Source organism: Podarcis vaucheri (assembly GCF_965113315.1).
Source record: "Podarcis vaucheri genome assembly, chromosome: 5".
Lineage (NCBI taxonomy): Eukaryota > Metazoa > Chordata > Lepidosauria > Squamata > Lacertidae > Podarcis > Podarcis vaucheri.
In genome coordinates this window covers 47,422,744-47,438,151 of record NC_138763.1, presented here as the reverse complement: position 1 = coordinate 47,438,151, position 15,408 = coordinate 47,422,744, and the positions used below count along the sequence as shown (strand labels likewise).

At 40.3% G+C, this 15,408-nt stretch overlaps 1 protein-coding gene across 1 annotated transcript in view; it reads right to left on the bottom strand.

Annotated features, from left to right (window-relative positions):
• Positions 1 to 15,225, bottom strand: part of SLK (STE20 like kinase) — a 51,319-nt gene extending 36,094 nt beyond the window's left edge. The window contains exons 1-2 of the mRNA XM_082225256.1: positions 15,090 to 15,225; positions 13,812 to 14,662 (exon numbers count right to left, since the gene is read on the bottom strand). Coding sequence (XP_082081382.1) covers positions 13,812 to 13,961 — 150 coding nt within the window. The 5' untranslated portion in view covers positions 13,962 to 14,662; positions 15,090 to 15,225. The remainder of the gene's footprint in view (positions 1 to 13,811; positions 14,663 to 15,089) is intronic.
• Between the last annotated feature and the right edge of the window lie 183 nt (positions 15,226 to 15,408).

Genomic DNA, 15,408 nt, shown 5'->3' with positions numbered 1-15,408 from the left:
GTGTATAGGACTTAACCTGGGACCGTCCACATGTAAAGCATGACAAAGCAATAACCTCTTCGTTTTAGGAATTTTTTCAGATCTTCTTGTTTTCCGAAACATTTTCAAGCACTCAAGAACATCTATCAAGCCTAGAGTCTTGTACCTTAGAGATCAGACATGGGGACAGTGAATGCAAATAATATTTGTGTTATGCCACAAGAGTAAATCTGTGTACAGATAATTGTGTAGTACGGTCTCCACTAAACGATTATGGAGGTTAAACTGTGAATACAGTTGCAGAAAAGCTTGAGGAATGAAACAAAACAAAACAAAAGTTGTTTTTCTTCCATAGTTTCACTGAACTATGAAGTAGTAACTAGCATCAATATAAATGTAGAAGTGAATCTTATCAGTGAAAAAAAATGACTAGGCTAACTTCCAACAGTTTCCGCAAGCATATTATACAACTTTTAAAGTTGTCACTTTATTCCTCTCACATTCTAACTCTCAGTTTACCAGCAGGACCATCTCACATGCTTTCCTCGTTAATAGGCCAACAAACAAGTAACAAAACTGCATGACTAGCTTTTCAAGTACTACTTGTAAAAGAGGCTTTATACAAGAATGTGTACTAGGCAAACACATTTATCTCTCAGTGATTCATTTTTCCTTCCACAGAATTAAAATCAACTTTAAAAGTTGAGAAACAACAATTTACAAATAATTTTAAGCAGGGTCTAATTTGAAAACTGCATTGATGTTGAATAAGTGTCAAGACTTTAATTTATAAAGTTACAAGTACGTAGCATAGTTCATGGCACAAAATCATAAGCATATATTTTAATTATGCATATATGTATGTATTTATAGTCTGCTTTCGTAAATGTTTATCAAGGCAACATACAACATGCAAAAGGAAAATTAATTCAGTAAAGCATCAATAAACCACTAAAACACCAGAAAACATTAGGTTATAAGGAAAAATATAATGTAGTAAACATTATCTAAACAGTTTTCATACAGCATTTATCTCCCTTGAATGGCCTATCTGAAGTTAGTTGAATTTGAAAACATTCCATTATTTCCAAATAGTAAAAATACAGTATTACAAGTCTGTTGAGCTTAATAGGACCATAGATTGAATGCTACAGACTCGATGCAAGAGCACCTTTATAAAAGCTGCTGTTGGCAGAACAGAACACAATTATACGCAGAATTGAGAAGATTTTTCTCCAAGAGGTGATAACTGTGTTCTACCACTTTGAGTTTCGAACTTAAATGTGATGTAAATTAAGAAACCAAATGTACTGCATCTATATGCATAAAGGCAACACACCTAAACATAATTCTGCAAGTGTTAATATTTTATCCATAATTATCAAGCTTTAAGACTATATTAAAGTAACTATTATGTTTGGGTCAAAATGTCTTCTTTCAAATGGGTAAACTCTTATTAACATAAGAATGCTAAAACAAAGAAACAGGCAATACATTAAGAGTGGACTAGGAAATTCTATGTAGGATTATGGAGACTGCTTAGGTAACAATCTCCTCCCCATGGAATTCTATTGGGGGCAGGCTCTCCCGACCCTCCAGAGCAGATTTAAAGAAGATACAGAGAGTACCAGCCCTGTTGCATCAGTGGGAGTGTTTGCACTGCTAGTAGAATGGGATGATTGAATTTGACCCTAAGGCTGCAACCCTAGAGTTTTCTATTTGAGGGGAAGCTCCATTTAGTTCAGTGGCACTTATACTTCTGGGCTGATGTTGACAGGATTGCACTGAAGGGACAGATTCCTTAACTTTTTGCCTTTTATATATCCTTCTAACTGTCTGCCCCTACTAGGTGCAGATTTTCCATCATCAATCAAGTACATGGAAATAGCCTCTTCAATATTTCCACAGATTTCTTTCTTCTGTTGCACTGGTTAGTATTACTGTATCTGTCAAAGATTTGGGAAATCATGCTATCAGTAAAAGTGACAAGAGCCAGGTCAATACCCTTCCTGCAAACAGACACTATTTATTCTTTCTCCTCATCTTATCTCTTCCGTCTGCCATCACTCTGAAAATAACTTTAGTGTAAATACTGCTGGTGCTTGGGACACTTTTGTGCATCCTGACCAATCATCTGATTTGAGAACCAAGGGATTAGGAAATCTGGGCACACAATGCAATTATCAGACTTTCCTGCCCCCCATGGCATCCAGACAACTCTAATGCAGGCAGGATAGAACTTTACATGCCATTTCCAAAGTACTTCCCAAAACAACAGTGCAACAGAAACTATGTATTGGGCTTATTCTCCCTTGTGGCTTCAAAGTCAATAGCTCCAATGTTAGAAGCCGCAGGCTTCACACATGCACACAATTGTTTCACTATGACACACTGTGTTACACATGACAGTGTTAAGGAGATTGCATGCATTGCCCTTTGTCTTAAAAGCATGACTTTTTAAACATTGGAACAAAGATAAAAGAAGCTGCATGCATTTACCAAAGCACTGTCCAGTGCTAAGCACCATCTCCACTGCAAACCAAGACAGGATAGTTAGTGGGTGGTGGCAGAGTGAAGGGAAAGGAGCCAAGTGAATGAGAAGCATGAGGGTGAGTGACGTTTACTTAAGATCCTTAAGAGGTTGCCATCCACAACTGCCATTAATTCAGCTAGCTGGAACCAATGTAAGTTGGAACCCAACAACAACTGATGGCCAAAGATTCACCATCCTGCTTTAGTATGTAAGGCTCAGCTGAAAGCTCCTATGTAGAATTGGGATGAGAGTGGAGGGAAAGGGAATCCCCTGAAAAGAATTTGGAAGTGGAGAAAGTACAACTTCTGCCTGGAGTTATTCATAGCAGCTGACATTTTTACTAAAAATTTCAGGACAGTAAAAGCAAATCTTGCACCCCAAGGATTTAGTCTTCTCTTCAAAAATTGTCAAAGTATCTCCATTTTGTTGCACAGAAAGGTTAAAGCCTAATACTTTTGTGGACTATGTACTGCCACATTAACTTTCTCACTATCCCCTTCCTCTTGCCTATTTTTCAGCTAACAAAAACATGGACTGTGCCTAATGAAGTTTAATCTAATCTCATTGCTGCTTGCCTTCCAGCAGGCAGCTAAGACTTACAATTATCTATGCTCTGGTCACATTCCATTTATACAATATATACATGGGGCTGTCTTTAAGCAATGCATCTGGTTCAAAATTAAGTAGTTAGGCTCCCAATGAGGATGGGCAAAAAGAAAGAAGAAGCAGCTTGCCAGTCTCAAAATGACTGCCAATGGCTTCCAATCTATTTAAGATGACAATTCAAAAACAGATTTTAATCTTTTTCAGGCAAGCCTCCCTATGAAGAAAAATCCATAATCAAAATGCTACAATGGAAAAAGCACTATCACCTTACCACCCATCCTACCATTCTAATGCTATTCTGCTGTCTCTAATGTTGCCATTTTGGTCACATACCAAAGAGCCAATCAGTACAAATGTTCCCTAGTGGTTCTTTATAACCACTGCAAAACTTTATTGCCTAATAATTATGTACTCTACATATGCATGCACACAAACCAGATTTAGACCCAATGCTACTTTTGCCTGTTCCAATAAGATTGACACCCTGTCATTTGATCAAATAATATTGACAGTGGCTTACAATTGACTGAAATAATCAACATCCACTCATCTGTATTAGTTCCCCAACAGTAGATGAGACTAGGCCATACTTTCCTACAGTTTTGCTGTCCCTGAGCAAGCAAGAGTTGTTCAGTATTCTTTGTGGCAAGGAGGTAGCTGCTCCTTTACTGGCTGATGGGTTCAGACTGGTCTCTCCTTACCATGATAAGAGGAAGAGGGTGCATCCTCCCAATGGCCTTTGGCCCCCGTGCAAAAGGCAGAGTTGGAGTACACAGCTCTGCTGTCCCAGGACAAATGTCTTCATAACAAGCAGAAGAAATTATACTAATGCTTTTAAAAAGATGGCTTAGATTCACAGGTAACATATCTACAGATAAATTAATATTTTAAAGCAACCGCCAAGAAATCTATTGTCAGGGCCTCAGGAACAGAGGCACAGGGGAGAGAGGAAATGGAGAGCGAAGGGGAAGAATCGGAGGGCAGCGTAGGGGGGGTATAGCAGTGACCCTAGAGATTCCATGAGCTCCTCCAGCGAATCAGAAGATTCCCAGAAGGAGGCACCGATGGTCAGGGCAAGGGGGGCCAGCGGGGACTCCCAAAGCAGCAGCTGGAGATCAGGGCCAGCTTCCCCACCAGAGCGTAGTGGGGGGGAGGAGTCCCAGGTATCAGAGCCAGCATCTCCCCCAGGAGGGAGAGAAGAGGAGTCGAGACTGACCACACCTCCACTGGGGGGTGGGGGAAGCAGTGACAGGAGCAGTGTAACGGTCAGGAGGAAGGTTGCCGGCTGGGCGCGCGCGCCAAGTTCAAATGTACAGGCGCGCGGGACAGCAGAAAGCCCGGATCGGGAACCAGGTCCTAAAGCCCACCGGAGGCAGGGGGAAGACTCAGGGGACTCAGCGTCAGAAGAGTCTAGGAAGGGCGAAACCCCAGCTGACAGGAGGACCCAGAGGAGGAAAGAGCAGAGGAAGAGGTGGAGCAAGGCTAGGGTCTTAAACTGGTGTATGGGGGGGAGGAGACTCAGATGGAGCTTCAGCGGTCTAGAGTTTCAGACGTAGAGCTGCACGCTGCTGATGTGAAAGACAAACTGAACTTCAATAAAGACTCTTGTATATAACAACGAAGTGGCGTTGGTCCTTTGTGAGCTGGGACCTAGGGCAGCTCTGACATCTATATATCGTTAATCCCATATTCTTGGCTGTATTAGAATACAAACCTCACATTATTTCCACATACATCTTGAGAGCAGAACTGCAATACACTTTGCATGATACAAATGTGCGCACTTTGTGACTACTATACTATACACTGTAATTCGAGGAATTAAAAAGAACAACCTGTTTGTTTGACTAAGTTGTGAGGAGAGGGAAATAGTGCTGGAAGCAGTAATGTCAACATCACAATGTGCTAATAAAGCATTCTATGCAACTCAGAATTTTGCATACGAATGCCTCCTTAGGTTGCTTCAGTATCATTGAGCTGCAGGGTGTTTTGTGTCACCTTGAAGACTAACAGTTGCATTGTCACATGAGCTTTCATACATCATAGCCCCTTTGTCAGATGCAGTATTTATCTGCTTTGTATCTTCTGTCATTTCCAACCACAACAGCCACTGTCTACTGAACAGCCTATTCATAATGCTTTCTTCAGAAATAAAAACATGCCAATATAAAGCTTTTCAGTCTGGAGAAAGGAAATGGCTGAAAATTCTGTAACCCGAGGCAAACATTTGTTGCTATCCAATGTTCAAGCATGTAATATGATCACCAAGAGCAAGTTTTGCTTTTATTATAATGGGTTCCTTACCATTAGAACTCAATTAGAAGCCCCAGAGGAATATTTTTCTTCCTACTGATAAAAACCATATGCATAAAAATTGCCTTAATGAAAGTTTGAAACATTTGTTCACTTCAATTCAGGAAATAGTGTGTAAGATGACATCACATAACAATAAAATGACAAGAAAGATCAAACATCTAAGCTTCCAGAAATCTGATTTAGTTTAATATAACTGCTACTTTTTCAAATTATAGTGAATTTAATTTGGATTCTTACCCAGATCAAGTTTGAAATGACCAAAATACTGAAACAACGAATTCTGCAAAAGTTTCCACATATATCAGTTAGTGAACTGCTTTGGGTAGCAGTCTCAGTGCCCTTCTCCCTAGTTACGAATGTCACAACTTTCAGCTTGTTTTGTTGGGTTTCCTTTATTAGCTTTTATGAATTATATCAAATTTACTACTTTAAATTCAACTGAAGTTATCTTATTCTTTTAAAAAGTCAAAATAAACACAACAGGGCCACAACATTTTGATTGATGGATTACTGACAACCCTGGATCCCCAATACACATCCAATCCATATTCCTCTTTGGAATATCTAGACCAGAAGTAGGGAATCTTTTTGGCTGGGGGAGCAGACCTTTACTTTCCGCTACCTTGTGGGTCAACTTTGACAGGTGAGTGGGGTGACCCATGGGGGTGGGGTCTGCTTTGCCAATACATTCACTGTGGGGAATTCAACTCTACGCCCAGCGATACCACTCAGTGATGTTAACTGATTGGCAGGTCAGTGTTCTTTGGTGGAAATGGGACTCATAGGTCTACTAGGACATCCAAGGGCAGAGGTTTCCCACACCAATCTAGACAGACCTCAAACCTGCCCATTGCTAACATAATGGCATTCTTTATAAAGAAATGAAAAGCACTATACTATTTATACAGTTATAAGATGAATAGTTATAGAGATACCTTTATGCAACCTTGATACAGTTAATTGTATCCTGTTATAAAATCACGGGTGCTAACATTGGTAGCACTCAGAGCCCAGCCATTAATCAATGGCTTTAAATAATTATCTACTCTTAGCATAACTTGGATATCACCTCTTATTAGACAGTAAATCAAGTCCCAGAAAATAATAGTTTACAGAATGCCTTTTTTTTTTACCCAACAAAATGCAGGTTTTTTAAAAATAGGCTCAATTATGGCTTATAATGTAAAATGTTTTAATATATATTTATTCTGTCCTGAAAGTATATTAAATGCTATCAATATGTTGAAAACCATATTCTACCCATTCTGCTTATTATTGCAGAATTCCACAAGTCTCCTAGAAATCATTTACAGAGATTAGAGGCCAGTCTAAGGCACAAAACTAAAAATGGATAATTAAGTGGAGAATAGCAACAGACAGCTGGAAGGAAAAATTAACTACTGTTTTAACAAATGCTTAACTGTACAACTGATGGTCATTTCCACATCTTGGGAAACAGAAACTGACAGATGGCAGAAATCTATAAAGTTTATTCATAGTTCCTTATTCAATTCAGAGATAAATATGCAGCATGAAAAAGAAACTGAAATCTGAGCAAATAAAACCACAAAATGGCTTTAGGAAATCCCAAACCATGGCACTAGGAGACTGCTCAGAAAATAGTGTCCTAGAAGTGCTATATTCAAGACAAAACTGAAATCATGAGTTTTTTCTACCATAAAAATATATTTTAGCATATTTTAAGCAAATACACGAACAGCTAATACGCCCTTTTGGTACCTTGCTTCCTCCTCTTAAAATAAATGTTTGAGGCTAACAAGAATTAACTCATACCTTGGAGAAAATGACTTGCCTTATAAAGGGATGGGTGGATACATTCTACATACACACTCCATGTACTGAAGTGTGAAAGAAAGACTCCAGATTACTCATGAGGTATACACCCAGCTCATAAGTGACTAATGAACGATGGCAAGAATCAGCATGTACACCATACTTCCTTGATTTGAAGAATTAAAAATTATTAACCCTGGATAATATCAACTGTATTATTATGTATACTGATATGCCACCTTGGGCTTCTTTGGGAAGAAAGGTGGGATGTAAACTAATAAGATTTCTGTGCTTGTGTATAACAGAGGAAGTTAGTTGTTTTTGTTTTCAACTCATTGCAGGAATTGTGTCTGATGTGCAATAATAGATAAGCGTAGCTAGTCTTTTCTACTGTTATGAATCTTAATCCCATACTGAATCCAAGATTTCTGTGCTGATCAGGAAGATGAAAGCATACTCCATGATTAAAGCAAGGAATTGGATGATTAAAATATCAAAAGTACAGCCTTAAACAATTATGGTACTTTTCACTAAAGTTGAAGAGAATAGCACTGCATGTGCAAAACTTCCAGAAGCTAACATGATGCAATATGTTCAGGAGATTGGCATCTATAACTGTATGAATGAGTCATACAAGACACACTTTAAACCATGTTCCACAGAAATGCTGTATCAGGATGCGCAATATATGGTGTTCTGGGAGTTGCTAAATCACAACTCCCATCATCCCTAGCTACTAACCATACTGACAATGGCTACTGGGAGATGGAGTCTTACAATACCTGGAGGGCCACAGGTTTCCCACCCTGTCCTTGTGCTATAATAATAATAATAATAATAATAATAATAATAATAATAATAATAATTTATTTCTACCCAACCCATCCGGCTGGGTTTCCCCAGCCACTCTAGGTGGCTTCCAACAGAAGGTTAAAAATACATCAAAACATCAAACATTAAAAACTTCCCTAAACAGGGCTATATCTCTCCACCATAATTTTCTAAAAGTAAAAGTGATTTTTTGAAGTATTTTATGTTCCTCTTTTAATGCTAATGAAAAGCTAAAACAAAGATTTAGCTTCGTGCATTCCAACACTTACACTTTGGCTTTCTATGCAAATGCAGTTAAGGTGGCTAAATACAAAAACAAAACAATATAATCAAGTAGAAGCTAATGAAACCAGCAGAGAGCAAACAAACTACTGTATTCAAAAAGTCTCAGTTAAAAAATGCCCACTGAAAGCAACAGTTTTCAAGGCATGTTTGAAAGCAGGTAATAAAGAGGCATATAAACGTCCCATCGAAAAGGCCTCTCTCATTCCAACTAGCTGCACCTGTGTCAGCAGAAGGACAGCAAACCTCAAGCTGATTTGTCCAGTCCAGGCTGTCAGGGCATTTAAGGCCCAATCAACCTCTTGAATTGAGCCTGGAAAGAAACCAAAAGCTGTTAAATTGGTACAACCAAATTCTTGGTGACTCCAGATAACAGTTTCGCAGCAGTATTCTGAACCAATTGAACTGTGTTCAAGAGGAGCCCCATGTAGAATACTTTACATAATCCAACCTGGGAGTGACTAAGCCATGAACAAATGGGACTTGATCTGATTTCTCACTGAAAGGGTGCAAGATAGTAATAATAATAATAATAATAATAATAATAATAATAATAATAATAATAATAATAATAAAAAATTTATTACCAGATAGTTATGTCACAGGCACCTGCATAAATAGGGCAGATCCAGGAACCACCCCCAAATCTATGAGCCTGATGCTGGGAGTGCAACCTGGCATATAACAGATTAAATATTTATTGCAAGAACAGTAGTACTACCAACCAAAACAAATGAGAGGTTCAGGGGAATCAACAGGATCACAGTCCTCCATCTCCCAGGACAGGTCACCCAACAGGGTGAACAAGGCAATCTCTTTTTTTAAATGATATTATTGCAATTTAAAATACACATCAGCAATTCCTTTTACATTGACATATGTCTTCTACATTATTTTTCTATGCATATTTGCATACTTTAAATAATAATTATTGACTTCCCTCTACCTCTTAACAGCTTCTTCTCACTTTATTTCATTTTCTTTTGTACCATGTCAAAATCCTAACAAACTTTTCTTTACAGCAAAAGCCTCCAAAGGCGATAACCACCATGGTGTATTTGGTTCTAATAACTTTTTGGTATCATTCCCAGACTGAGTATTTTCTAATTATATGCTCGAGGAAGCCTCTATGTGCTTTCACTCTGTTATAGCCCAAATACCCCTGCCAGCCGAATCTATTATCCCACCCCTCTATGTCCAATATATTTGTGTTCTTCAAAATCATCCATTCCTTTGTCGAGCAAAGACATACAGCTTCATAGTATAATCTGAAGTCTGGCAATGCAAAGCCCCCTCTGTCCTTTTTCTCCGTCAAAAGTTTATACTTAATTCTAGGTTTTTTGCCTTGCCATATGAACTTTGCTAGTACTTTCTGCCACTATTTAAAGCAGCTTGTCCTGCTTATTATAGGGATCATTTGGAATAAGAATAGCATTTTTGGCAGCTCTGACATCTTGATAGTCAAGATTCTTCCCCATAACAATAGATTTAGTCTACTCCAAATTTCCAGGTCTTTTTTTTTTATCTCTATCCATACTTCCACATAATTATTGATATATATATATATATGCTTTCGTAGATTTTCACGGGTACAGGAATGCAGGTTTTGGTGTCTTCGGGTGTCTTCCCGTGTAAGAGTCGGGGTGTCTGTGCGACGTTTCGACGAGGTCTCACTCGTCATCTTCAGGCTGGTGCTTTCGGCTTCTTGTTACTGGAACAGAGCAGAGTCTGGTGTTTGAGTTCCTATAAATACTGTTGAGGGGTGTGGTGTATAGCCTCCAACGTTCTGGGCAGAGAGGAAGTTCCTAGATTAGTGTGCCTTTTCTTCTTTTGTTCCTTAATTACTTGAGGGATATCTTGGGTGATTTCATGAGTGATATTCTGAATATCACTGGGTGGGTCATTAAGTGTAGATTAGTTGCTAAAGCTTTCGTGTCTTGACCTCTTGAGCTTGTGAAGAGTTTTTCTGAGAAGATGGCTGTGCTGCATTTAGTTGTGCTCTGGCTTGGCTTCGTGTATAGGGGCGAGCTATGGTTTTGTGCCTTGTGCCAGCCAGATCTGTGTAGGGATTGCAGGGGGGTGCAGCATCCGGAGGTGCCACTATAGTTTGGTTACTGGATGGAGTCTGTAATATGTCTGTGGAGAGGGTCTGGGTTTGGGTCTGGTGTGGTTGATTGGTGACGGCGTTCTGTGTGCCTCTGGTTCTGGTGTCGGTTTTTGTGGGGAGGGCTAATTTCCAGATGTCTGGCAGGCGGGACGTGTCGTCACGCTTGTTCATGTTGTGAGGGTGTTTCTCTATCTCGATGGCTTCCATGATTATTCTCTTGTGGTGATGTTCCATGTTAAAGAGCTTCGATGTTGTATCTCTCTTCACTCAAGTGCCCATTAAAGAGCTTCGATGTTGTATCTCTCTTCACTCAAGTGCCCATTAATGAAGCCTTGACAGCCATTCAAAACAAATACAACCCCCCCAAATACATCCTGGACCTGACCAACCACTGCCTAACCAACACGTACTTCATCCACAATGGACAAAGATACAAACAGATAGAAGGAGCACCTATGGGATCACCCCTCTCACCGGTCATCGCAAATTTGTACATGGAACACTTTGAAACCAATGCTTTAGACAAGTCAGAACACAAACCCAAACTTTGGCTCAGATATGTTGACGACACCTTTGTAATTTGGCCACACGGGAAAGAAAAACTAGATAGCTTCCTCACACATCTCAACAGCCTACACCCCAAAATACAATTCACTATGGAAATAGAAGACAACAACCAACTCCCCTTTCTTGACGTCCTAATCTACAAAAAACCTGATGGCTCCCTAGGACACACTATCTACCGGAAAAAAACACACACCAACCGCTACTTACATGCACAATCACACCACCACCCTGCACAAATAAACTCCGTAGCCAAGACTCTCATCTCCAGAACCAAACGCCTGGCTGACAAAGACCACTTGACAACTGAGTTACAGAATCTCTCAAATGTGTTAATCGCCAATGGATACCAGAAAAACAGGGTTACGAAGCTAATCCAAAAAGAAACACCCCCCAAAAACCAAGACACAGAAGAAAACAATGGCATGGCCCTCCTTCCTTATATCAAGGGCACTACAGACAAAATCAGCAAAATCCTCCATAAACACAATATCAAAACAGCCTTCTGCACCAACCAAAAAATAGCCAATATCCTCAGAAACCCAAAAGACAAAATCCAGCTGGAAAACCAAGGGGTCTATGAAATACCCTGCAAAGTCTGCCCAGCCACGTACATTGGACAAACAAACAGACGAATAAATGCACGTATCGCAGAACACAAGAATGCCGTCAAAAAAGAAGAAAAAACTTCCTCTCTTTTCCAACACATGAAAGAAACAGGACACGAAATTAATTTTGCAGATTCCAAATTGCTCTTTAACATGGAACATCACCACAAGAGAATAATCATGGAAGCCATCGAGATAGAGAAACACCCTCACAACATGAACAAGCGTGACGACACGTCCCGCCTGCCAGACATCTGGAAATTAGCCCTCCCCACAAAAACCGACACCAGAACCAGAGGCACACAGAACGCCGTCACCAATCAACCACACCAGACCCAAACCCAGACCCTCTCCACAGACATATTACAGACTCCATCCAGTAACCAAACTATAGTGGCACCTCCGGATGCTGCACCCCCCTGCAATCCCTACACAGATCTGGCTGGCACAAGGCACAAAACCATAGCTCGCCCCTATACACGAAGCCAAGCCAGAGCACAACTAAATGCAGCACAGCCATCTTCTCAGAAAAACTCTTCACAAGCTCAAGAGGTCAAGACACGAAAGCTTTAGCAACTAATCTACACTTAATGACCCACCCAGTGATATTCAGAATATCACTCATGAAATCACCCAAGATATCCCTCAAGTAATTAAGGAACAAAAGAAGAAAAGGCACACTAATCTAGGAACTTCCTCTCTGCCCAGAACGTTGGAGGCTATACACCACACCCCTCAACAGTATTTATAGGAACTCAAACACCAGACTCTGCTCTGTTCCAGTAACAAGAAGCCGAAAGCACCAGCCTGAAGATGACGAGTGAGACCTCGTCGAAACGTCGCCCAGACACCCCGACTCTTACACGGGAAGACACCCGAAGACACCAAAACCTGCATATATATATATATATATATATATATATATATATATATATATATATATTTGTAGAGATCCAAATTCCTAGATATTTGATCTTTTTGAACAAGGCAATCTCAGTCCCACACCAAAATGAAGAGTACAGTACTGAAATACTATCATATGAAGAGCCCTGGTGAATCAGACCATAGAGCCATCTAGTCCAGTCACCTATTCTCACTGCAACAACAAGATGCCTAGAAGAAGTTTCAAAGCAGGATCTGAGCACATTCTTCCCTACTTTCAAATGCCAACAACTGGTACACAGAGGTATACTACCTCGTACATAACAAAACTATAGAATTGGCTCTTATAAGATGTAGTGACAACCAGTAAGCTGGATGTCCTTAAAAGGTAATTCGTTAAATTAGTACCATGCACTAAAGAATGAGATGCCTGAAAATTGTATTATTGCTTCCTCTGAGTGTGTTTTTCCTGAAAACACTTAATACTTGTTCTACCAATCTCTAATATGCAAACCTCCCAATTCTGCTCTCTGATGAGCTCGTGCTTTAAAATGCTGTTTTGCATATATTCACATATATTCCCCCAACCACCATAAATCAGCAATTCAAAACCAAAGGCATAGTACTGTATCTATGAGGAATGGGATTCTTCCTTTTAGGAGTTACTTCATAAAGATCTTGCTAAGCCTAAGCCAACTGTTTAGAAAGCAGCTTGTCATCTAGAGAAAGGAAGGTTGAAGTGATAAGCAGCACTTGCAGAAGTCATACAAAAACAATGTTATATGAAAAACACACACAAAATTGAGTATTTTCCCCCTAGCAATGTACTTTGTTGAAAGAAACTAATTTCATGCTTTCATAACAAACTGCATCTAGTAAGGCCTGCATTTTGACAGTGGTGAAATGAAGAGAATCCAGCATATATACATGCAAGAAACTCTTCTATTTTTTATAAATGAAATTCAAAACCAGTCATAGTTGAAAAACCAGCCAACAAGAACAACTTTGCAATACCAAAGAGGGGGAAAAGGGTGGATAAACGATCCAATACTTTTCCATCTCATATTTCTATTATTCTAAACTGCAACAATTCATAGAATCAAAGAACTGTAGAGTTGGAAGGCTGGCATGATCAAAAGAAAAACCATGTTTGCCCTAAGATGTAAACAACAGAACAACCAAAATCATTCTAAGGATAATGAAATCTCTATGATATAATGAGATGTTCCCAAGTTACAGGTTATAGACAAAGACAGTGTTCATATTTCAGGATTACAGCAGGAATATAAGACAAAACAAAATTTCTTACCTTGAATACTTTTCCAAAAGCACCATCTCCCAGTTCTCCTATAATTTCCCAATAGTCCTCTGGATTTAAGTCTCTCTTGACATGCTCATATTGCTTTTTTTTCTTCTCACCCCCCAACTTGAAGATCTTACGAAAATTGAAGAATGACATCTTTGCTTTTTAAACTACCAGCAACTCAAAAACCGTATCAAAACCTCAGAGTAGACAACAGTTTGGCTTTTTCCAACACCTTTCTTCCTTGCTTTATGATCCAAAGGGATAAAAGGCACACAATTGCGGCAGTTATGTCATGTGAGAACTTTGATGCTGCCAGCAAACCAACAGAAAAAAAGAGTTTTTGACCTTAATTTTTAGATGCAGTATACAATAATCCAATGTCAAGTAGAACAACTTCTTTCAAGTCTATTTCTCTAGCTTTAAAAGCCAAAGAATCATTTGATCGCAAATTTCTTGCTCATAATAACCATACCATAGTACATGGCAAGGCCCCAAAGATGCTACTAGATAAAGTACATTGATGGTCTACAGCCATCAGTTGTGGCAGTCTTGGGGCTGGAAAAAACACACCAGCACAATATTTTTGATGGTGTAGCAAAACATCTGGTGGAGGATACTTGTGCCAAACAACGAAAGGGCAGACAGCAGTATTCAAATCCTACTACTCCAATACTACTTATTTAGCAACAAGGATTATAGGCACCATTTCAGGACAAGCCTCCTTTCGCTTGATGAAACAGCTTCAGGACTCCAACACTGTGAAGATTGCACATCCTCCTTCATGTTTTGGGTAAAATAAAATAAAATAAAATAAAAAGACTCCTTATCCAATGGGCGTTGGGAGCCAGTTTCGCCTGTTGGGAGAGAAGAGGAAAGTGAGAAAGACCGTCCCGCCTTGACAACTCACGAACTCTCCGGTCCCTCCCCGAAAGACACTTAACCAATCCCCACAACAATTCAAAGTCAATCATGGATTTTGATTTAAGGCGTGAGGGAGGGGCTCCACCGGAGTTTTTGAGGGGTAAAGTGGAGCTACTTCACAAAGCAGGGGGCGTGTGAAATAAATCCCCCCTCCCCGCTTCACTTCTGTGTGGAAAAGAAAAGCCATAGGAGTCTGGGCTGAAGGAGACCTCCCCCCCCTCCGGAGAATTAGTACCAACGGTTGTAACGACAACAAGCCCCACTTTTTTTAGTATTGGGGGGGGGTAGGAAGTGGGAAAGGAAAAGCGCTGCGAATAAAGGAGCCCACGACCCACAGGGAAGCTCATTTCAGCCTCTCACCCGGCCCGAGACGGATCCGGCGTCTTCGTCTTCGCCGCCGCCTTCTGTGTTCCCACTTCCTCTGTGGGGGCGGGGCAGAGAAATAAGCCTCCTTATGCCGATTTCCTCTCCTCCCCCCGCCTCCAACCACCACCCGAGCCCGGCTGCGCTTCGCTTCTCTCCCTCGCTCGCTCCCAACTACAGTCACGCACGCGCACTCTCTCCTCAGCCACTCTCGACCGAGAGCCTGGTAGAAAAGCCACTCCCAACTCGCTCTCCTCCCGCTCCACTCTCAACCGCCTCGCTTTGACACTAAACTACGCATGCGCGGTTCCACTCC